The following is a 24,759-nucleotide window of genomic DNA, read 5'->3' on the forward strand; positions in this document are numbered from 1 at the left end:
ATTTATATCTGTGCTCTCTATCCTGCTCCACTGATCTATGTGTCTGGTGCCAGTACCATACTGTTTTAATGACTGTAGCTTTGTAATATAGTGTGAAGTCAGGGAACATGGTTTCTCCAGCTCAGTTCTTCTTTCTCAAGATTATTTTAGCTATTCGGGGTCTTTTGTGTTTCCATGCAAATTTCAAAATCTTTTGTTCCAGTTGTGTGAAAAATGCTATAGGTAATTTGATAGAATTAATCTATCAAATTGAATTGAATTACATTGAATCTTAGATTGTTTTGGGTAGTATGGTCATTTTAAGAGTGTTGGTTCTTCCAATCTAGGAACACGGTGTATCTTTCCATCTGTTTGTGTGGTATTCAGTTTCTTTCATTGATGTCTTATATTTTCCAAGCATAGGTCTTTGGCCTCCTTAGCTAGGTTTATTCCTAGATATTTTATTCTTTATGATGTGATAGTAAATGGGATTGTTTTCTTAATTTCTCTTTCTGCTATTTCATTGTTAGTGTATAGAAATGCAGCAGACTTCTGTATATTAATTTTGTATCCTGCAGCTTTACTGAATTCATTGATGTGCTCTAGTAGTTTTCTGGAGGCAGCTTTAGGATTTTCTAAGTAGAGTATTATATCATCTGCAAATTACTCCTTTAGGTTTTTCTTGTCTGTGAACTTTTTATCTCTTTCACCTCTGAATGATAACTTTTTCAGGTAGAATATTCTTAGTTGGAAATTTTTTTTTTCTTTCAGCGCTTTGAATATATCATGGTTATCCCTTCAGGCCTGCAAAGTTTCTGCTGAAAATTCTGCTGATGGTCTTATGGGGGTTCTGTTGTATGGAACAAGGTGTTTCTCTCTTGCTGCTTTTAAGATTCTCTCCTTGTCTTTTACTTTTAATATTTTAATTAAAATGTGTCTTGATCAGCATCTTTTTGGATTCATCTTTTTTGGAGCTCTCTGTATACCTGGATTTGGATGTCTGTGTCCTTCCCAAACTTAGGCAAGTTTTCAGTCATTATTTCTTCAAATAAGGTATGTGCTCCTTTCTTTCTCTCTTCTCCTTTTGGGACTACTGTAATGCAAATGTTAGTCTACTTGATGTTGTCCTATAAGTTCCTTTAACTGTCTTCAGTTTTTTTTTCATTCTTTTTTCTTTTTGGTATTCTGATGGGTAAGTTCCACTGCCCTGTCTTTGAGTTCACAGATCCTTTCTTCTGCTTTGTCTATTTTGATGTTAAATTTTCCTTAGTGTATTTTTAATTATTGTATTCTTCAGCTCTGTGACTTTTATTTTGTACTTTCTTACATTTTCTATGTGTTGAAGTTCTCATTGTGTTCTCCTGAGTTAAAGGAGCATCTTTATGATCATTACTTTGAACTCTTTATCAGGTAAATTACTTATCTCCATTTCATGAAGATTTTTTCTGAGGTTCTATCTTGTTCTTTTGGGGGGAACATATTCCTTTATTTTGCTTTTTTCTCTGTGCTGGTTTCTGTGCATGAGATGTAATAGCCCTCCTTCTCAGTCTTAAAGGAGGGGTCTTGTGTAGGAAATGAACCATATCGTTCATCTGTGCCCTAGCTCTTGGTTTTCTCTGACACATTTGTGATTGTTCAAGCAGCCTATTTTATTTTTAATAGCTCAAAGTAGTTGCACGTGTGCAAGACCTGTCAGCATCCCAAATAGGAGGAACTCACCAAGGACTTAGATTCAGGCTGATTGGAAGCTCTTAAATTATGCTGCAGCTCTTAAATTATGCAGATTTATACTGTCTGGTGGGATCATAGTTTTATGCCAATTTGGCCTCCAAAACCAAGTGTTCTGGAGATGTGCTCTGAATGGAAGTTGCAAAAATCAGGGCTCCAGACAAGTAAAATAGTTCTTTTCTGGAAGTTACCAGTGAGCTATAGTGAGGCAGGGGGAGAAAACTGAGCTGGTGTTCACCAGCCTATGTTCCCTGAGAGTATGTCCATAGGACTCAGGTCCTATGCCCCTCAGGTCAAAGATCCAGGGCAAGCAAATACGCCTCTATCACAGAAAGAATGGGAGTGTTTCAGTCTCTTGTTTGTGCAGTGTCCTCGGCATGGTAGTCTGCCAAGAACTGTCACTCTGATTGTTAGAGTCTCATGAGACTCAGGAGCACAAGGCCCTCTGGCCTCTAGAGCCAGGTGAGGGGTATCCCCTGGGAATCATCCTCTAAACCCAGGGCATCAGGTATAAAAACTGAATTATTAAATTCATGTGAAACTCCATTATGGAAGATAGTGGTTTTTCTTAGCACTGCAGAGGGAGAGTGTGAAATCGGCATCTTCTGGCTGGAATGGGGCAGAGGAGGTGCATAAGCATGGTGCTCATGGAGGGAGGGGGAGGTGGCACCCACCTGCTGGAACAGGGCAGAGGAAGAGTGTGAAGATGGTGTCACCAGCCTCTGTCCCACAAAAGTATCCCAGCAGGCGCCTATATGTGTACTAAATGAGATGCCTGCACCTCAGTCTGACATTTTAAAGTTAGCAAATGAGCCTCTTTCATATACAGTCTGGGTGCCTCTTGTTCTGCTGCTTCTGTACCTAACCCTGGGGGAGGTGAGCCTGAGCATGTGAGCCCTTTAACAGAGTCATTTCTCAGTTTTTCTGTGCCCTTGTGGGTCTCATGGAATTGATCAGCTAGTTTTTAGTTTATTCAGAGAAAATTGTTCCTTATGCTGCTGTAGATTTGAAGTGTGTGTGGGAGAAGTTGAGTTCAGGATCTTCCTATGTTGCCATCTTCAACTGGAACCAGAGCTAAATATTCATTAATAACACAGCAAATATAAATAATACAGAAAAATAACACATTTCAGCAAGAAATTATTTGTAGAAGAAATTTCTGAATCCTAGTGACTCAACTGCCCACTGAGTTGGTTACTCCACTGATACCCCTCCTTATACTTCTAGAAACATGCTACATGTGTACTGGTGGCAGGCTGGGGTGGGAAGGGAATGGGGATGGGCAAAAGGAAGTGGCTGACTATCAATACAGATAATTCTCACAATCTTATAGGACCTTTAATTTTAAATGATTATTCAGATATCTATGGAAAAATGTGCAACACTAACGTATGTTAATATTTCAAAAAGTTTCGGAAGAAAGAAAATTTTTAGAATCCTGCTCCCTGGTCTCTATCAAAATCTGAAGATATTTAATACTTTCTCACAATCCAGATTTCTATTTTAAGACAGTTCCTCAGAAGTCTCCAATAACTAAATTCTCCTCTTTAATATTTAGGAGGTGGAGTTTATAAAATGACCCACCACTTATTTCCTATCCTTTCATGTAGACCCATCTTTTCATAATGACCATAGTCCTCAACTATGTAGACTGATTCTGGGGAATATCTCCAGTGTTAATATCTCTTACTTGCCCCTGACCTATCTGCTACTTTACATGCAGTAAATATGAATATTTGTCATGAATATTGTCAAGCAGATCAAAGAACACATTCTAGAAAATTTAGAGAGTATAAAGTTAGTACTATCTCACCCTCTACTCTGCCATATAGATAGTTCTATTACCATCTGAAAATAGCATTTACAAGTTCAACAGTCAAATGACAGAACTTAGTAGAATATTTATAGCAAATTTTAAAGTCTGATGGATTTCTTCTCATCTCAGTATGCTTATATAGCTTTGTTCTCTTAAGTTATTCTGCTGATATATCAAACTATTACCAGCAACAGGTCAAATAAAACTGTTACACAGTGGTCCAATTTCAGTATGACTTAAATCAGGGCTTTTTCAATTTCTTGCGTATAGAAATCGCTTTGGTATCCTATTAAAATACAGATTCTGATTCAGTAGATCTGGGTTAGCATCTGAGATTCTGCATTTTTAACAAGTTCACAGGTTATGCTGAGGCACCCGACTCAGATTTCACACAATTAAAGAAACAAAACTTTAAAACATTTATGTTTTCCTAGCTATGTCACAGTTCTCCTTCATGAGTGTGTAGAATGGAACATTTCTGAAGTATGTACACATAAGCTTACTAGCATCTGAGAACAGTTGGGAAAAGAAAATGGAAGTTAATATGTCAATAACTCGTAGACAAAAACAGCTAATATACAATTATAGTAGCAATATCAAACAATATTGAAGTCAAGCACATTCAAAAATTATAAATGAAAAGCAAATCATTTATCTAATAAAGTTTTTATTTTCACAAATATTTAAAAACGTAGCTTCCTTTGAGCCAGGAAAGGAAAAAGCAGAGTATGCCTATATGTATTGGATACAGATATTCAACACTGACTCATTCTTAGTTCATTAGCTCAGCTCACTGCAAATAACTCAGAAAAACAATCATAGGTAGTTCTGTTAGTGTATGCAGAAAAGGGTAAGGGACAGTGATCGTTTAAGTGGAGTGAGTGGAGTGGTTATTTAGAGTTGTAGACGGGCCAGAAGAGGCAGACAAAGAGAGAGCAGCCACAGTGTCTCTAATACATTGAACTTCATCCGGAAACACTGAACTGACAGGTGGAACACAGCTGCAACAAACTCGAGCTCCAAAGATAATTAATGTGTAGCTCAGACATTGAAAATGGGTTAAGATTGACAGATTATTTCACATGTAAAAATCCAAATACAAATATCCAGCACTTTCACAAGAACAAATTTTCAGGGATAACCAATTTGCCTTATTAGTACATTTTTTTCCTGAAATGATACCCCCTTTTCTTCTCTTTTTCTGAGAACTGAAAACTGTATAGCTCTTTTCATGTACTTGTCAGCAACAGTAAGCCTTCACCCGTTTTAAGATGCTATAGATTCTCTAACTTATGTTAACTCTTTTGCATATGCTATACATTTTCAAACTTAAGTTTTGAACAACTATAGTTTTGTGGTGATTAAACATACCTTGGAATGAAAATGTGCCACTTTACAAAATGGTGCAAGTTTTCTATGGAATAAAACATACAAATTCATTCACGTGTACAATGACACTTTCTCTAAGTCAAACAAGTCACGTTTAACACATTCCCAAAAGCGCCCACTCCCAATTCAGCATACGCACATGCACATGGAAACACACACACATCCAAATCCATTTTTTATATGAAAAATCTATCTCCCATTTATTAAATGAAGTATTATTTTTTTCTACTGGGTATTTTTAATGTATTTCACTTATCTTTGAGTATGAATTATCCTTCCTCATACATAATATATAGAATTTAGAGAAAACATGGTGAGGAATGGTAAAGATTAGAATATTCATGTATTTAGTTATAGACACATAAATCAAAGCCTTTTTCCTGATATCTATATACTATGAGATGCATTTTTGTATGAAGATTTAAAATTGATTGGTTATACAGTTCTGCCATGAGGTGGATATGTAATTTCTCAACCAGTTCTTCTGAACAGTTTCTACTTTACATCATTCAGCCCTACTTAGTTTAAGATTGAAAGAAGTATCCTTTATATTCCTCCTAGATCAACATGTCCGCAAATATCCTAATATGGCGAAAGTAGACTCAAGTATCAGAAGAGGATGTTTAGGATCTCATATGTCCATATCTTAGGGGGATACTTTTTTTCTGTTCCCAATAAATGAGAGGACATTATTACATCAGTATGTTTTGAGTATCTTCAAGATTTTCCAACAATCCTTCCAAACTGGTGGTATCTTAGTTTGGGGTTTTCAGTATTTACCCTGGCAGCTAGCATGAGGAGATTAATTATTCTTGATTTTAGTATCTAGACAAACCAGTTACTAATAATTTATCCTAGAAACCTCTGTGTGTAAACATAGGCAGAATGTGATCCATCTTCTCTTTCTATGGGGGGCCTTTTTAGGGGGCCTAGTGCTCTCTGCCATAAGTGAACCCCTGCTAAAGAAAGCAGGGTTACCTAACAATATGTCTTCTAATAAAAAGGAAATATACTTCATAGTCTAGAATTTAAATACTGTAACTCTAAAGCATGACCAAGTATCTTTTTATTTCCTTTTCCCCCAACTGGCTCAAAAAATTAGCAAAGGAAAAAGTGGTCAAGATTGAATTCAGAAATGTTTCATGAGGAAATATAGATGCATAAAGAAATAAAAATTCAGATAGAATTCATCGGTCAGAAAACCAGAGTAAATGTTTTGTGACACAACAGGAACTGGACAAAAGCACAGGAATTTAAGGAGCAACATTTTTTAATGTTTGAAACCAGTCTTTCTGAGGCGACTATGAAAGCAAGAATTATTACAAAAAATAACTATGAATGGACATTCTACTCTTTGTAATCTCCCACACAATAATTTCTTTATTATCATTTACATCTCTTAATACTAGCACAGCATTCTGAAGTTGCCAAGCATAAGTTATATGCAACTGAGTGAAAAGATCAAAATCTACTCAGATTTCCAGAAGAGCTGCAGAATGTGGAAAATGACAAAGTCCCTAAACATGTTCATTTGCATTATCACTGACAAAAATGTGAGCCATATTGTTATAAAGAGCGTGGTGATAAGGCTTGCTCATGCTGTGTGAAGGATTTAATAGAGAAAGAAAATTAAATAATGTTTAATAAATGGTTCATAGGCCAGTCATTTAGTTTCCATTCTTAAATGTCTTTCAAAATAGTTGATACTCATGAAATGCAATGTCCTGACAGTCCTGGGGTCTTTGTATTGCAGGGGCACTGATGAGGGTAGTGATGTTTTCCCTTTGATGAGGAAGACAAGAGTTCAGGGTCCAGGATTTGTTTAGAACATCCACCCATCTGCTGAATTTAGCAAACTGGAACCAATCAGTGAATCAGTACCAAATAAAAATAACTGGATAATGCTGAAGCCACATCTGTAGAAACTGAAATCCATTCCATTGTGAACATGTTGAATTTTAAAAGGTGCTGTTTTATTCAAAGTATGGATTTTAATGACATCTTAATAATCCTTTAGAAATGTGCTGCTTCTCAGTACAAAAAAAAAAAAAAAAGTGCCACCAGTTCTTCAACTATAAGATAAGGTGTGTTTTGCAAACATAAAGCATATTAAATCTTTATTTTGTAGGTCGATATTAAGAAAGATCCTGATGTAGCTGGTGCATAAATGTAAAGACTCATTTGCTTCCTGGAAAGCAGAAGAAAGGTAAGTACTTATCAAAAACTCGTGGAAAAATAAAGCAGGTAATATTCAAATTCTAATTACTGCAGATGTCATGTTTTCTAGTAATTAGCCCAATTTCTCAAGCTGCAGAAAAAATTCTCTGATGAACTTCATGGATAAGGCAATTATTTTCCCATTCCAGGATACATGGAAGGCTGCTTCCCAGCTCTCAAGAGCTGCGTGTGGCCAGATAAGGAGGGGTAGCTCGTTAAATCTGCTCTGGATGAGCATTTCCACTCTTTGCTGTCCCTTCAGACCATCCTCCATTTAGCGGTGTATATACTACTACTTTCGAAAGGACTATTGGCTTACTCTCTTTGTGATCCATTGAGCAAAATCACACCTTAGCTCCACCATCTTTGCTTTACTCCCTCTTGTACATCCATCTCTTTATTTTTCAATTGTTTATAAATCTTCTCAAAGGCATAATTATTATAATATTCAAAACTGAAGCTTCTTTAAGGAAATCTATATCTGTAATTCTTCTAAATCTAGTAAATCAAGTAATCTACAGAGAACAGTGTTCTTCTCTATTTGTAAAGAAAAAAGACGTATTGTTGTGTAAAGAGCAGTAGCTTTTCCCTGTAACAGTCAGATGTTAAGCCAAACCAATATACTTGTTGACAAAGGCACTCTAGAAAGTTTTCAGTCTTTCACCTTAATAGAGCCATGTACAGACCCAAGATAATTGGCATTCAGGGCTCATTAAGCACTGATGAAATTGTTCATGTAATTTCAGTAGAGAACTATACAGAAAAAATTTATGACTCATACTTCGTTTTGAAAAGCATATTTTCCCACTAGAAGAAGTTTTTGTTGTAATTTGGCTTATCAGTGGATGATCTTTTTGTCTATTGTATGTGTTCATATGAATTACTTTGTTTAATCATAACTTATTTGTTACTGGACTAATGACAGGTCTTAAAGGTGATGCAATATTTCCTTTATGTGTTATAATGTGAATATATTAGGTTAGCGTTTTGAATACCTATTCAAATGGATTGTAGGCAGAATTATTCAGTCCTCTTTTGAGTGAATAGTGACAGAAATAATCAGAACAAAAAATGGAGTTGCCTTCCTAGTCTCAAGCTCTCAATTTCATATCCAAAAAAATATTGTCCAAAAATTCCACTTCATTTTTCTTCATCTTCAGTTTGACTGATTCACACTGTGAAAATGGACAATTTTGCACAGTTTAAATTTATAACTTTCTGGGATGACTCCATAAGATAGAATGGATGCTAATGAATCCCTGATTATTGGAAACTCATGAAATATTATTACGGATTAGTTGTGATAAATCATGTAAAATATTTAGCATGATTTTGGCACATAATAAAAGCTCAGTAATTATCAGTGGCAGTTCCAGAATTTCTACATGACAGGTTACAGTCAACAGGCTGATTGGAAGTAGAACAAGAAGACTTTTGTTTTGAAGTTGTGATTTTTTCATACCAAGTATATTGCTTTTATTTTGATTGCGTTTATTTTTTGAGGTTCCTGGGAAGGGAGGGGGGACAGAAACTATGGGTAAGTGACAAATTCCCCCCCTACCCCCCACAGGCCATACCTATGCCAAGTATGATTAGTAAAGAAAGGCTTAGGGAAGATAGGGTCAGGCATTCATTCCTCTATGTACAAGGGGGCTTGTGCAGTAATACCTAAAACACAGAGGCCTGAAACACCTCTACAGTTTTGTCAAAACTCAAATCTGTCTACATTTAGCTGATTTTCCTGTAAACTCTGAGTAATTTGGTTTTACTGTGTGAACATTTTTGTCTTCTGTTTTCTTGTATTGTTGTATTCAGTTCTAGCTCCTGAATTGTAATAATTCATCAGGGCTTCCACACTAAACATCTAGAGTGCACACTGTGATTTTGGACAGCATGACTATATGCAACAATCCTGTTTCTATATTAATATGCTATCTTCATTTAAAAATAGCATATTTTTACCTAATTTTAGTTCTATCATTGATTGAGTTTTCATTTCTCATTAATTTCTAGCTTATTTAATTTTCCTTTTTATTTTCTTTTCTCTTGTAAATTCTAATTTCCCCAAATAGCTACCATTTTCAGTTTTACATAAACTTTCCTGGTCATTGATCCATTAAATTAATTATTTGTAATTTTAAAATAATTAACTAGCTAGAAATAATTAGGAAAAGAAAAGTTAGTACATATATAGCTTTTGTGCAACATTCTAACTTCGAAAGGTGACAATTTCATATCTTAGCCCATTCCTCCAATAATAAAGATGAAATATAGTGATCTGCTTGATATTAGTAGGCCTTATTACTCATTCAGGTTTCATTTATGTTTTAATTTACATTTAGTATCTCAAAACTTCGAGGATGTATTAACAATGATAGTTGGCCAGACATGTCCAGAAATATTTGCAGCCTAATTTATAACTCCTGTTTGATAAAATGGAAACAGTAATATATAAACTAACATTACTGAAGCCATATATATATTTTGTTATATACTTACTTATTCTACACTCTTCAATCTGCATGCACAGTATGAAATCATAAAAGCAGTAAACATCACCGCACCAACACTGATTAAGATCATTTCTACCAGGCCAAGGAGTTCTATTTTTCCAGTCACTTGATTTCTGAACATTTCTGCCTTCTCATCACCGATTGTTCCAGTCTGTAATCAAGTTAACAATTAGCATTATTTCAGTTGATTAGTGGAGCAAATTACTCAAAACTCTCCATTTATGTATCACTCTTTTTTCGAAACACTGCATAGATGTTAGTCATCTTTATCTATAAGAAAAGACAGTGTAATTCCCTTTTCATGTCAAAGAAGGCAGTAAATGCCAAGGTAGAATATTTAGAGAGAGAAATATAATCTTCCTTTGAAACATGTTATGTAGCCCTCTCCAATACACTGACTTCATTGATCTATACAAAGGTCTTACTGAAATATTTTCCAGTTTTCCAAAGGATGTTTCCTAGTGACAGAGGGAATTGGAAAGGCCAACAGTTTCTTTCCTCTGAAGACTTCTGTAGTGCATTTCCTCATTCTGTGGCTAATCAATTCTGTGATTTGTACTAAAAATATCTTGTTAGGCACTCGGATAGACTGCAGACACCTACTCTTACCTGGTCTTTATAAGTTTGGTTTGCTTTTATTAGCACTACAGTATTCACATTGAGTTACTTGGAGTTACGTGTATGTATGACTCTTTCCTAACACAAGCACTATGACAAGAAAAAGTGTTTACTAGTTGTATTATGAAAATAATGTAAAATTATAGGAAGTACTTCATCCTTCTGAAATAAAAACACTGAAAACTAACATAAACCTGATATTTCTGTGTGGCTTCGTTCTCTCAGAATAATTAATTATATAATTAATAATATATAAATTCACCTATATAGGTAATGGAAACACATACAACTTCAAATTCTATACATATGTATTCAATTTTCAAACACTAAAAGCTGTTTCTATATACAAGGAAGTTTACAGTTTTTGGTGACTAAGAGATAAGAATACTAACCTCATTAAGCCAAAGAACAGGCACCATATAATTCTGCTTCAGACCCTTTAATGCTCTGTAATAAACATTGAAAATAATTATAACAATATATACTAATATAATACCCATATATAACAGAAATGTTAGTAATTACTAGTGTAAATAAATGTTCAGAAATTAGTTGCTCTTAAACTTGCTAAGTTCCTTGATTTTTGTTCCTTGTAATGAATCATTTAAATATTACTATGGCTGTTTATCAGACATCTTTCACTCTTATAAATCTTTCTAATACATATTTCTAATTAGATTGACTTTTTCTAAGCATGTATTTTCCCTTTTGACAATTTATACCCAGGAAACTAAAATTGAATTTTAGAAACAATTGTCCTGGAAATATTTGGACAGCTAGCAAAATGAGAAACGCCATCATACACTAATTCCAGAATATGTGTAAATACAATTTCAATACACACTAGATATAATTCTAAATTACAGATGAAAGTTATAAACAGTAATTATTTCATGATATTAAGTCAAAGAAAAGTTGAAATTTTATATTATTTCCACTTAATTTCATACATATACTCACTTTCTGGCAAGAAAATACTAAAAATCATAATGAACCTGTTCAAGAGACTCACCCAATGCTTTTTCCTGGCTTAACCAGTACATTGATCTGCAGGCGTTTTGCAAATTGTAAAGTGAATCCAGTTATCTAAAAAGAGAACAAACTAAAATAATTACCAACTTCCTTTAAATAATTCATTTATAATATCTAAAACTTATTTTTACTGTTATATAGAACCTAAGGGAAAACTGTAGTACTTGAAACTTGTGAAATTTATTAAATAATTAATTAGACATATTAAATATTATGTACATAACTCTTCATAATTACATTTTATGTGTATATGCATGTGTGTATACAGACCTATACACACATGTATATATGCACACACACACAATTTCTTTGCCCAACCTACTGTCAAGGTGATATTTATCTGAATTGGTTTGGGGAATCAACAACAACAGCAGTGAAACTTAGAACTCATATAGTCAATTTAAATCCCAAATTATATATGGTCAAATATATATTCAGTCAGAACCCATGTGTCATCAGTATAATTATAATACTTCTATCATTAGTTAAAATTAAATGTGACTACTAAAATTCTGGCATGTCTGGCACAAACGTGCCATGTCTGGCACGTTTAACTTTTGAAAAGGAGAATATTAAAATAAATTAAAAGTTGAAACTGTTACACTATAGGAAATTTAATAGATTTTTCCTGACGCTAAGTATAATAGATCTTGCCTCAAATGCGCATATACCCATAAAATCTTTTAATCCCTCATGATCTACAGTGTCCCTTCATATAAGCAATACTTACAGTTAAGTATAAAATGACAGTAAAATTGTAATTTATACCAAATTGTTTTAAGCCAATTAGAATCATACCCATCATTACTATCCCTGACCTACAAACAATTAAAAAGGATTATAAAGTTCCATATGCTGAAAAAACTAAAATAGAATTACCTCGACATTTCATAAGCAACAACAGGAAGAAACCAATGAGATTTTCCTTGAAATAAAAGTAGGTAATTATATACACATTACTCTATGTAAAATAGGTAACTAACAAGGACCTACTATGTAGCACAGGGAACTATACTCAGTATTTTGTAATAACCTATAAGGGAAAAAAAATCTGAAAAAAATACATATAAATATAACTAAATCACTTTGCTGTACACCTGAAATTAACACAACATTGTAAATCAACTATACTTCAATAAAAAATTTTAAGTAATTTGTCAAGATTGTGATGCAGTAAATATCATCAATAAATGTGATTGACAGAAAGGCAAGAACTTAATTTTTCTTTCATTTAAAAAAATGCTAAACCAATCAGATCAATAATGTATTTGCTTACAGGTTCAACATCTAAGTACGTGCTATGTTCCTCTTCATTTGGACTTAAGCCTTCAACAGGTTCTGCAATTTCAGGACTTGCATGTAGAAAATGAGGAAGTGAAATGTACACAGGTTTTCCTGAAAACAAGTTTTAAGAGACAATTGGGATAAATCATTTTCCTCATTACGCGTAGCACTCAAAAGATTTCCTTGAAAATAGATTTTTAAGTTAAAAGAAATGCAAAGTTGGCTTTGAATACTAAATGGGGAATGAGGGTGAGGGAAAATTATTACATCTAATCACTTTTGAGCAAAAATAAAATATAAGCTTCTGCATCATCCTACTAACCATTCAGTTGATGTCTGTCATTTATCTCTTAGGTGTTTATTTTCAATATGTAAAGCTTAGCTGCTGAACACAAATTTACAACCACATACCTTCATGTTTTAGGGAGTAATATGTCTGTGGACTGAGAATTTAAGAGGCTTTTCTTTTTTTATTCTCACCCACTCCAATATGAAAAAGGTGAGCAAAATAAGACAGACTCCAAATTTCGTGTTTGAGTCAATTCTTCTTTCAGAGACATCCTGAAATATATTTATTTTTATTTACCATTTTCTAGGGTAGAAAAAGTTAGAAAAACGTCAGATGGGTGAGTTGGGATGCTCAGAGTATTCTGAGAATTATTTTCATTTTACCCTAAATCTAAAAGGAGCACAGGGATTCTGCACAACAAAGAAAGCCATCAAAAAATGAAAAACCTACCTATGGAATGGGAGAAAATATTTGCAAAACACATATCCCATAAGTGATTAAAATCTAAAATATGCAAGGAATTCACACAACTCAAGAACGTAAATAACCCAATTAAAAAGTGAGCAAAGGACCTAAAGAGACATTTTCCAAAGTAGCACAGGGAAATATCAGTAGGGTTTTACCTAATAATAACTAAGCTTTGCAACACTGAAACAACTGGGAGCTTGAAAGCGGTACAAAAATCAGAACAAAAATATCTTATCATCACCTTTACTTTCTGCCCTTTTTACTTTCTCACTTTAAATTTCTGGTGGAAAGGAAACCTAGGTGAAATTTACATTTTAAAGAAAAATGCATATTATGCCATGGATTGTGACATCAAGACCTTTTACTCACCGTCTTTGCATTTGCCAATATCTAGCACACCATATAAGGTACAATTTTTGGAGATAATTTTTTCTGTGCAGAAACAGTGGTTGTCTGGATTTTGAAGTGGAGATGCAAAAGCCAAGGATGGAAGGATAAATCTATACACAGGGATTCCTTTCAGATTAATTTCAGCTCCAAACACAGCATAGAATGATCTAAACACAGATAAGAAAGACCTTCATTCTGGAAAACTGAACTTCATTATGGAGATTCTGTTTTTCTTATTTCTAAATTAGAAAAACTGGATATAATCTTGTTAGAATTCTTGCTTAAGTCTTAGGAAAAATGTTCTTGTGATATTTTAAGACACACCAGAACTCAGTACCTGAGTATGAGCTCTTCTTACCTTTGTTTTCAAAAGCTTCTGAGAATAATTTTTGCTTGTGAACTACCGTGGAGTATTTATACTGAGGACATTTCTCAGAGTTAGTTTCCTTTATAGAGTAAATATATGACTTCCTCAAGTCCTCTATTTGTGCCCAGTTTAAATGAAAGAAAATAAAATTTCAATCTTCCACAACTTAATCCTGGAGAGAAGTGCTGCTCACTTCCTAGGGTGTGTGCATGTGGGTTTTGATACATGTCTCCTATGCGCCATCATTTACCAAGTGTCCACCATAACCTCAGCAACGTACTGGAACTCAATACATAATATTTCTAATGGCCAGATAATTCTGTATGAAGAAATGCTACTCTCTTCAATTTTATAGATAAGGAAAATATTCAGAGATATTAAATACTTGCCCACACCACACAGTGTCTAGAAACAGAGCTAGGATGCAAGCATACCAGTGTGGGTGCCAGTGCTTGTGTGATAGCTACTGGACCCCATCAATTTGAAAAGATGCTGTAGTGTCAGCAGAGCACATGAACATAGTTCTGTGACTGTGGTATCACCATCTTGGACATTTTTAAAAATTGAAGTATAGTCGATTTACAGTGTTCTGTTAGTTTCTGGTGTACAGCAAAATGATTCAAATATATGCATATATATTCTTTTTCAGATTCTTTTTCATTATAGCTTATTACAAGATATTGAATATAGTCCCCTGTGCTATAAACTAGGACCTTGTTTATATAGTAGTGTGTGTATATGTTAATCCCAAACTCCTAGTTTCTCTCTCTCCCACTTTCCCCTTCGGTAACTGTAGGTTTGTTTTCTGTGTCTATGAATCTGTTTTGTAAATAAGTTTGTTCATACAATTTTTTTAGATTCCACCTATAAGTGATATCATACACTATTTGTCTTTCTCTGTCTTACTTCACTTACTATGATAATCAGTAGATTCATCTGTGTTGCTGTAAATGTCATTATTTCAGTTTTTTATGGCTGAGTAATATTCCATTGTGTATATATACCAGATCTTCTTTATCCATTCATCTGTTGATGGACATTTAGATTGCTTCCATATCTTGGCTATTGTAAATAGTGCTGCTATGAACATTGGGGTGCATATATATTTTTTAATTAGAGTTTTTGTCTTTTCCAGATATATGTCCAGGAGTGAGATTGCTGGTAACCGTAGTTTTATATTTTAAGGACCCTCCATTCTGTTTTCCATAATTGCTGCACCAATTTACATTCTCACCAACAGTGTAGGAGGGTTCCCTTTTCTCCACACCCTCTCCAGCATTTATTATTTTTAGACGTTTTGACGATGGTCATTCTGGCGGGTGTGAGGTGATACCTCACTGCAGTTTTGATTTGCATTTCTCTAATAATTCGCAGTTTTGAGCATCTTTTCAAGTGGCTGTTCTCCATCTGTATGTCTTCTCTGGAGAAATGTCTATTTAGGTCTTTTGCCCATTTTTTGATTGGGTTGTTTGTTTGTTTGTTTTGACACTGAACTGTATGAGCTGTGTGTATATCTTGGAAATTAAGCCCTTTTGGGTCACATTGTTTGTGAATAATTTCTCCCAGTCTTTATGTTCTCTTTACAGTTTGTTTATGTTTTCCTTTGCTGTGTAGAAGCTTATAAGTTTGATTAGGTCCCATCTGTTTATTTTTGTTTTCATTTCTATTGTCCTGGGAGACTGACCTTAGAAACCACTGCTACGATTTATGTCAGAGAATGTTTTGCCTAGGTCCTCTTCTAGCAGTTTTATGGTGTTGTGTCTTATATTTAGGTCTTTTAGCCATTTTGTGTTTATTTTTGTGTATGTTGTGTGGGTGTGTACTAACTTCATTGATTTACATGCACCTCTCCAGCTTTCTCAATACCGCTTGATGAAGAGATTCTTTACTCCGTTGTATATTCTTGTCTCCTTCGTTGAAGGTGAATTGTCCGTAGATACGTGGGCTTCTTTCTGGACTCTCTGTGCTGTTCCATTGATCCATATGTCTGTTTTTCTGCCAATACCACACTGTTTTGATTACTGTAGCTTTCTGAAGTCTGGAAGGGTTATGCCTCCAGCTTTGTTCTTTTTCCTCACAATTGCTTTGGCAATTCTGGGTCTTTTGTGTTTCCATATAAATTTGATGATTATTTGTTCTATTTCTGTGAAAAATGTCATGGGTAATTTGTTAGGGATCACATTAAGTCTGTAGACTGCTTTGGGTAGTGTGGCCATTTTTACAATACAATAAGTCCCCTACATACAAACCTTCAAGTTGTGAACTTTCAAAGATGCGAACATGCATTCATATGTCCAATCACATAAGTTAGTTCACCTGTGTGGCATACATTGTCATGTGTGTGCATCCTCCACAAGTGGTTGTGCTTTTGTGTACTTTACTGTACACTACTGTATAGAGTACAGTAGTGCAGTATCTGTATTTCAAGCCCAGGATGTCCAAAAGTAAGAGTAAAAGTGGCGGTGGTATGTAGCTGGTACTACTGTACTGTACTGTAAGATTGAAAATGTTTTCTTTATTTTTTGTGTTTGTTTGTTTTTTATGTGTTATTTCTGTGAAAAGTATTATAAACCTATTACAGTACAGTCCTGTATAGCCAATTGTGTTAGTTGGGTACCTTGGCTAACTTTGTTGGACTTACAAACAAATTGGACTTACGAATATACTCTTGGAATGGAACTCGTTCGAATGTAGGGGACTTACTGCATTAATTCTTCCAAGCCAAGTGCATGAGATATAGTCATTTATTTGAATCATCTTCAGTTTCCTTTATCAATGTTTTATAGTTCTCAGTGTAGGTCTTTCACCTCCTAGGTCAGGTTTATCCCTAAGCATTTTTTGGATGTGATTTTGAAAGAAATTGGTTTTTTACTTTCTATTCTATTTCATTGTTAGTGTAAAGAAATGCAACAGATTTCTGTATGTTAATCTCATATCCTGCTACCTTGCTTTTGTGTGGAGTTTTTAGGGTTTTTCTATATAGAGTATCATGTGATCTACGTATAATGAGAGTTTTACCTCTTCCCTTCCCATTTGGATACCTTTGATTCTTTTTCTTGTCTGATTGCTGTGATGGGGACTTCCAATACTGTGTTGAATATAAGTGGTGACAGTGGGCATGCTTGTCTTGTTCCAGAATTTAACAGGAAGGCTTTCAGCTTCTCATTTTTGAGTATTATGTTGGCTGTGGGTTTCTAATAAATAGCTTTTATTATGCTGAGATATGTTCCCTGTATACCCACTTTGGTGAGAATTTTTATCATGAATTGATGTTGAATTTTATCAAATGATATTTCTGTATCTATTGAGATAATCATATCTATTGTGACATTTTGTCTTTTCTTTTGCTGATGTGGTGTATCTCATTGATTGTTTGCCTATGTTGAACTATCCTTGTGGCCCCAAAATGAATCCAATTGATCATAGGGTATGATTCTTCTTATATATTGTTGGATTCAGTTTGCTAATATATTGTTGAGGATTTTTTCATCTATATTCATCAAAGATATTGGCCTGTAATTTCTTTCTTGGTAATGCCTTTGTCTGGTTTTGTTATCAGGTTGGAGGTGACTTTATAGAATAACTTTGTGAGTGTTCCCTCCTCTTCAATGTTTGGAAGAGTTTGAGAAGGATCGGTATAAGTTTTTCTTTGTATGTTTAGCAGAATTCCCTAGTGAAGCCATTCAGTCCTAGACTTTTGTTTGCAGGGAGGTTTTTTGTTTGGTTGTTTGTTTTATTACCAATTCTATTTTACTTCTAGTGATCAATCTGTTCAAATTATCTATTTCTTCTTGATTCAGTTTTGGTGGGCTGTATATTTCTAGAAACTTGTCCATTTCTTCTCAGTTGTCCAATTTGTTGGCATTTAATTGTTCACAGTGTTCTCTTATGATTTTTTGTGTTTCTGTGGTATCAGTTGTTATTTCTCCTTGTGCCTTTCTTATTTTGTTTATCTGAGTCCTCTCTTTTTTCTTCTCTTTTTTTTCTTGGGCAGAATTTTGTCGCTTTTGTTTATCCAGCTCTTGATTTTTTTTCTATTATTTTTTTAATATCTATTGTATTTATTTCCTCTCTGATCTTTATTATTTCCTTCCTTCTGTGCATTTTAGGCTTTGTTTCTTCTTCTTTTTCTAATCCTTTTAGGTGGTAAGTTAGTTTATTTGAGATTTCTCTTGTTTTCTGAGGAAGACCTATATTGCTGTAAACTTCCCTCTTATGACTGCGTTTGCTGTGTCCCATAGATTTTGTATGGTTGTATATTCATAGTTGTTTTTCTCAAGGTACTTTTAATTTCCTTTTTGATTTCATTGTTGACCCATTGTATTTTTAGTAGCATGTTGTTTAGTCTCCATGTAATCATTATTTTCTCATTTCTCTTTCTGTGGTTGATTTCTAGTTTCATGCCATTGTGGTCAGAAAAGATGCCTGAAATAATTTCTAACCTCTTAAATTTGTTGAGGCTTATTTTGTGTCCTAGTATGTGGTCTACCTTAGAGAATATTCCATGTACACTTGAAAACAATGTGTAGTCTGGTTATTTGGGGTGTAATGTTTTGACAATATCAATTAAGTCTAACTGTTCTATTGTGTCATTTAGGATCTCTGTTGCCTTATTGATATTCTGTCGTCTGTCCATTGACGTCTGTGAGGACTCTGTGAGCACATTGAGAATGAGGTTGCTCAGGTGGAGCCACGCCTCACTGTTTTACTAGTTTAGTAAGAGAAAAGAAATGTTCTTGCTTAGAAATGAAGAAGGAGAAAATGATTTTCGTTATGCAAAGTATCCTTCTACAACCTTCAATTTTTTAAAGACTTAATAAACATTATGAATTCCATATTGTATTTATTCTTAATACGTCAAGAAAAACTTGCCTAAATGTATTTTATTTTTCTCAAATAATATGATTATCAAGTATGATCTTCTATGCCTGTGTTTTTTCACTTGGAGAAAGAATTCTGATATATAGGAACATATCAGTTTCTTTGTCTTACCTGCAAATGTCAGAGGAAAAGAATTGCAATACCCGGGTCTTCTCAATGAAAGGTGGAAATGAGGCTCCATCTGTTTAAAAATCAAGCAAGTGGCAAGGGATTAGGGGAAATATGTGTCCTAGAAAAATCTAGAAATCTTAATTCCAGCATAGTTAAGAGAAATAGAATACAAACTGTATATATAACATTAAAATTCTCCAGTAGCCACATTTTAAAAATAAAATAAGTATCAGGTATATTTTATTTAACCCACCATATCCAAAATATCATTTTAACATGTAACCAATATAAAAACTAACAAATCTCAAGATCCAGTGTGTACTTACAGCCTATTTCAATTTTTACTAGCCACATTTCAAGTGCTTAATTGTGACACATGGCTAGTAGCTACCGTATTCAACAAGTCTATATACTATACACATTCACTGGTATCCATTCATATTAAATTTTCCTACTCCTTAAAAATAAATGAAAGTTTAAAAAAACAATGGCAAAACCACATGTTGTTAAAACTGTGATTGTGTTTGTTTTTGAAATCCCCACCCTATCTATAGAGTAGCACTTTTCTTACCATGAGGTTCATTTAGAACTCCTGTTTGGTAAATGGTCTTCTTACTTTTAATAGTGATTCATTCATCTGCCCTAATGGCTGATTAATATTTTTTAAATCATTTATTGAAGTTCTCTCACTAAATAGAATTTCCTGAAAATGGTTGGAAAAATATACACATCAAACTAAAAAGGGCATTTGTTGAGCTTATTGAATCTCTACTATGGTTATGATCCATGCACACACTGGATATAAGAAGAAATAGTTAGGTAATTCCTCCATTTGCTCCACAAATCAATATTACCAAAATGAGCCACTACTGAATGTGTTTGTTCAAAACAGTAAGACCCATCCTTCAATTATGAATACCACACTCTTTTTCTTATAACTGCACTAACCTTGTGATCTTATTACATTTCACTTATACTCTTGTGATAAGTGAAATACAACAGATGATCACAGTGAATCAGCATTGAGAGAATGAGATATTAAAGATTAGCTTAAACTCCCCAAACAGGTCCCTGAATGGGCGTTGCCTACAACTGTCTTCCCAACACCTTAGCCGTAAAAGAAAAGAATACATTGAAAAGCTTTAAAAAATCATTTGAAATATCATCGAAGATTATGTATTAATGACACCAGCAATTACCATGGGTCATGATCATAAGATAGCTGATATTAGCAGGGCTCTTTTTTAAATGCATTCAAATGTAAATCAGTGTTTTCCTTTTCTGTCTCTTTAAGTTTGTTGAAGAAGATAGAGGAATTACTTCTAAATCATGGTTAAAACTCCTTGGAACCTTTTCCATTTCATTAGTCTCTTTTCCCTAGTGCCATAACCAAAAATCTCTCTCACAGGCATGCCATCAGAGTCCTCTGGCCTGTTCAGTCTACCTCTGTTCCTAGTTTGTTTTACATCTATTTTCTTCTTAGATACTTTTAACTTCATGCCTGATACTCATGTAGTTATGTTATTGTCATTAATAAATCCTCTACCTCATTTTTAAAACTTCTTTCTTCTCAGTTTTGGACAAAAGTGTTTAATTTTTTTTTTCTTAAACCCATAAAGACTCCTTTACTATTTAGGAGAAGCACAATATATTTCTCTCTGTATCTAAGGATACAGTATGAAGTTTATGGTTATGAAATTACTAGAGTTAGTGGTATTGGGACACTTGACAATTTATTGGCAGAAATGAACTACTTAGAAAGGAATTTCTTCACCCAATTCCATGACTCAAAGCACTACAAAGCAAACTCAACCGTGGTTTTGCTGTTTTTTCTTCAAGAGAGTATTAAAAAATTAAATCAACATGCAAAACTCAGTAATACCTTTGGAAAAGTAAACATTCCCCATGTTTGCTTTTTATTCCCTACCTTTTACATAACTTTGTATTTAACATTTTTCACTTTCATTATATTACTTTCCTATGAAGTATTGCCTAACTAGCTTTGTAAGCATTATGGTCTGCTTCTGCTTTTTAGCAGCTGAGAGCTCACCTCCTGGTATTCAATTCCCATTGCTTTTTACAATCTTAATTCTTAAACTCATAGGCATATATATACTTTGCTTTACTTCAAGAAGAATAATAAGCTGGATCTAACCATGCTTAAATCTAAGTACATAGTACTTTCTTTCTTCCTAACTCTAATTCAGGATGTTCATTTTTGCATACATTTTTCATGGTTAGTACACATGTAACCTTGTTTTTGTTGCTGTTGTTGTTCTTTTCTCTCTTTCTGACCATCTTCTTCACAATAGGTGGCTCTGCTTACAAGTTCACTGATTCTAACTCAGCCTGAAATCTTTGGAGGTATGTCTTACCTTTTGTAATTATCCTGATATTTTAATTCCTTTAATTTTAAATTATTATCTTTATAGTATTTACAAAAGATGTGAACAGTAACCACTACTCTAAGGTTTTCTAACCCTTTACTTCTGTGGTCAGGAAGGAGTTCGTTAAGTTTGTACAAAGCAAACGTTTCCCCAGAAATGCAGTAAAGGCTCATCCTCGATGGTTAATCTTGAGAAATTCCATCACATTAGACAGACATTTACTAAACCTACATAAGAACAGAGACTCTGAATTATGTTGCAGGAATACAAAGATAGGCAAACGCATACACTCAACGCCCAGAACATTGTAGGTATGGAGGTGGATTTGTGGGAGAAAGGAGTTGGTTTCATTGTGATTATTACCACAAAACATATGCCCTTGGGCTTCCCTGGTGCCGCAGTGGTTGAGAGTCCACCTGCCGATGCAGGGGACACGGGTTCGTGCCCCGGTCCGGGAAGATCCCACATGCCGCAGAGCGGCTGCTCCCGTGAGCCATGGCCGCTGAGCCTGCGCGTCCGGAGCTTGTGCTCCGCAACGGGAGAGGCCACAACAGTGAGAGGCCCGCGTACCACACACAAAACAACAACAACAACAACAACAACAAAAACATATGCCCTTACCTGTACCATTAATCATGTCACAATAATTTGGCCAATAGGAGAGATGCCTTAGGAATAAAAAAAATAGAAAATGATATTCTTATTTCAAGGGCACCTTTCTCACATCACTTTGTCTATTATGATTCAGTACTTCTGCTAAAATAATAAATATTGATTAGACTAGATGTGACAGGCTAAGTTTAAGAAATGTTCTAAATCATTTGATCCATGTTTTGTTTGAAGTTTCCATTTTGTTGAGTTAAATGAAGTGCCTGAAACCATTAAGTGATCAGATTATAAAATAAAAACTGCCAAATGTTGTTAGAAACAACATGGAACAGAAACAGTTCTGCAGAAAAGAAAATTGAGAAACATTTATCAGACACTTAGATCTTTTAGGGGAAAGTTTTTTTCCCAGTGGGATTATTTCATAGTATGTTGCATTCAAACTGAATAGGAGGAAGATAGTAAATGGATAACTGATGTAAACTCAGTATGAGGGAGAAGAGGGGAGTGTGGAGGAGGAAAGAAAGAGAAGCAGATGTTGGATCAATCGAGATTGGAAACATAGATAATTTATACTTTTCCTTCTCTTTTAACTCTTGCAATAACTGGCATTTAAGTAGGACAGAGTTTATTAATTTATGCTCTGGCATCTACAAAAGATATATATATATATTCAGTATATATATATATATATATATATATATGGAAGCAATAAAGACAACAGTAGTGATAGTTGCTCTGCACACTCAGCCACTTTTTGGTGATGGAAAATGGGTTTTTCACACTCCTAACATACCATCCAGTAAGATGTCAAGGCAAGCTATTGCTTCTTTTTTAAACAGAATAAGTGATTAATCATGCTCAGTCTTGCCATGATCAGTTAAATTAACCTTGTCATAATCTTAAACTCTCCTTAAAACCTATCTGTAATATTGAAATAGAGGAAATGCTCATTTTCCTCAATACAGAGATGTGATTCCCCTGAAGTGAGCATTTAGAAGTGTTTGTTTTCCTCCATTAGACTTTTCTATAAAAAATATGTGACTGTGGACTCTGTGGAAGAAAAAGGACTACACGAGTGAGCGTTTAACTGTTTTAAGCAATTTTTAGATAGGAACTCAGTGTGAGGCAAGAGTTACTTAAAATATTTCATCTCTTGATTTTGATTACTTTATTCTTTGTCAGGAAATCACTGATCTAAAACTCATTTTAACTTTAAGGAGGAAAGACTTTCTCCCTTGATATTTATTGGGGTTCTTCCTATTTTAGACATATGATGAATTTGGTATACTCCAGATAAACAGGTAGGAGCTAGGGAAAAATAGGAAATCATGGCTATGTGAACATATCTCATTTTACTACTATTTCACAGGAGGTGTGCTCTTTGTCTTCAAGTTTAATATGTCAATTTTAGAACTTGAAATACTAATTCCATTTTTTCATTGATAAAGGTTTAAAAAAGCTGAGTTATCAATATAGAAAATTATTTCAAGAAAATGTTGAAAGGGAAGGTCATGAAAGCGTTGGCATGGATACATTGAGCTTCCACCTTATGGCACATTTAGTCACGTTACTGGAATGAGCAATTTTTATATTCCATGCTCAGTAAAAAAAAAAAAAAAAAACCACCCAGTAATATATACTTTTCAACCTGCTAGACACCGAGTTGATTTTCTTCCTTTTCATTTGTGGTTATGTAATTGTACGGGTGCTTGATAGTGCCTGTTGTGCAGCAGAGATGGAAGTAGTCCCTTTAGATTTCTTTATGTAAGAGACCCTGTGCATAAACGTCAACCCTCAAGTGGGGCTGATACTCAGCACCTATGCACTAGTGTGACTAGTCATCACAACTAAAGGGTTAACACCTGGCAGAACAGGAGTTTCTAGGGCTGAGATACAGGCAGGTCTGTTCCATAGGTTGGTGCCTGTGCATTACCAGTTGTTAAATAAGTTTCTTACCTACCTTAGAGTATCCTAGTGACACACACACACATACACATACACACTTTGCCTGGATACTTACTTTTTGCCTTTATATGTGTCAATTATGGCAACTTTGCTTATGTCATCTTTTCCATTGAAAACTTTATAAACTCCATCTGCAGTATTGTGGTACTGAAAAGATGCATACAAGAAAAAATTAATTCTAGAACAAGCCATATTTTCCAAGTTATAAAATATGTAATTAACTCACTTTTGCATTTCTCAAACACTGTTTATAATTATTTTATGTAATTTGAAATATATATGCAATAAAGTTTTAAAATTATTGGTCTTTAACATTTTAAAAAGACAGAATATGAAAGGTACCTAGAAATAAGTGCTAGATGCTGAGCAAAGGAAGAAAACAAATATAAGAAGCTGATGTGATCCAACTCTATCCCTCTTTGCCGTAATTAAGCCAGAAAGGCCATTTTGATCACTCCTCCTATTATATTGAGGTGATGGAATAGTGAACAAAACCTATGAGAACTGTGACAGATTTCTAGAAGTTTTCTCAACGTTATTATTTCTAAGAAGTGGTTACTAAAGATTAGGTACACAGAATTAAAAACAGAATTAGCCAACGAAAGAATTCAGAGTATTTAGTTAAATACTAGTAACTGAATTTTTTATCCCTTAATGCTTTCTTAATTGATATATAACCTTGCAATCCTAAAAAACCATCTACAGTAAAATAGCAA

General features: G+C 34.2%; 1 protein-coding gene across 3 annotated transcripts in view; it reads right to left on the reverse strand.

Moving 5' to 3' along the window:
* Window positions 1-6,229: 6,229 nt before the first annotated feature.
* Window positions 6,230-24,759, reverse strand: part of LOC113629415 (platelet glycoprotein 4-like) — a 34,707-nt gene continuing 16,177 nt past the window's right edge. The window contains exons 5-13 of one of the 3 annotated variants that reach the window (XM_027123795.1): window positions 24,099-24,190; window positions 22,091-22,137; window positions 19,083-19,152; window positions 13,703-13,890; window positions 12,569-12,687; window positions 11,273-11,346; window positions 10,653-10,707; window positions 9,629-9,793; window positions 6,230-7,100 (exon numbers count right to left, since the gene is read on the reverse strand). In XM_027123795.1, coding sequence (XP_026979596.1) covers window positions 9,629-9,793; window positions 10,653-10,707; window positions 11,273-11,346; window positions 12,569-12,687; window positions 13,703-13,890; window positions 19,083-19,152; window positions 22,091-22,137; window positions 24,099-24,190 — 810 coding nt within the window. In that variant the 3' untranslated portion in view covers window positions 6,230-7,100. Of the gene's footprint in view, window positions 9,794-10,652; window positions 10,708-11,272; window positions 11,347-12,568; window positions 12,688-13,702; window positions 13,891-19,082; window positions 19,153-22,090; window positions 22,138-24,098; window positions 24,191-24,759 lie in introns of all 3 variants that reach the window. The other 2 variants (XM_027123797.1, XM_027123796.1) reach the window with 2 other exon arrangements.

This window comes from Aethalodelphis obliquidens, unplaced genomic scaffold (assembly GCF_003676395.1).
Source record: "Aethalodelphis obliquidens isolate GAN/ISIS:26980383/991018 unplaced genomic scaffold, ASM367639v1 scaffold27, whole genome shotgun sequence".
In the NCBI taxonomy this organism is placed as follows: domain Eukaryota; kingdom Metazoa; phylum Chordata; class Mammalia; order Artiodactyla; family Delphinidae; genus Aethalodelphis; species Aethalodelphis obliquidens.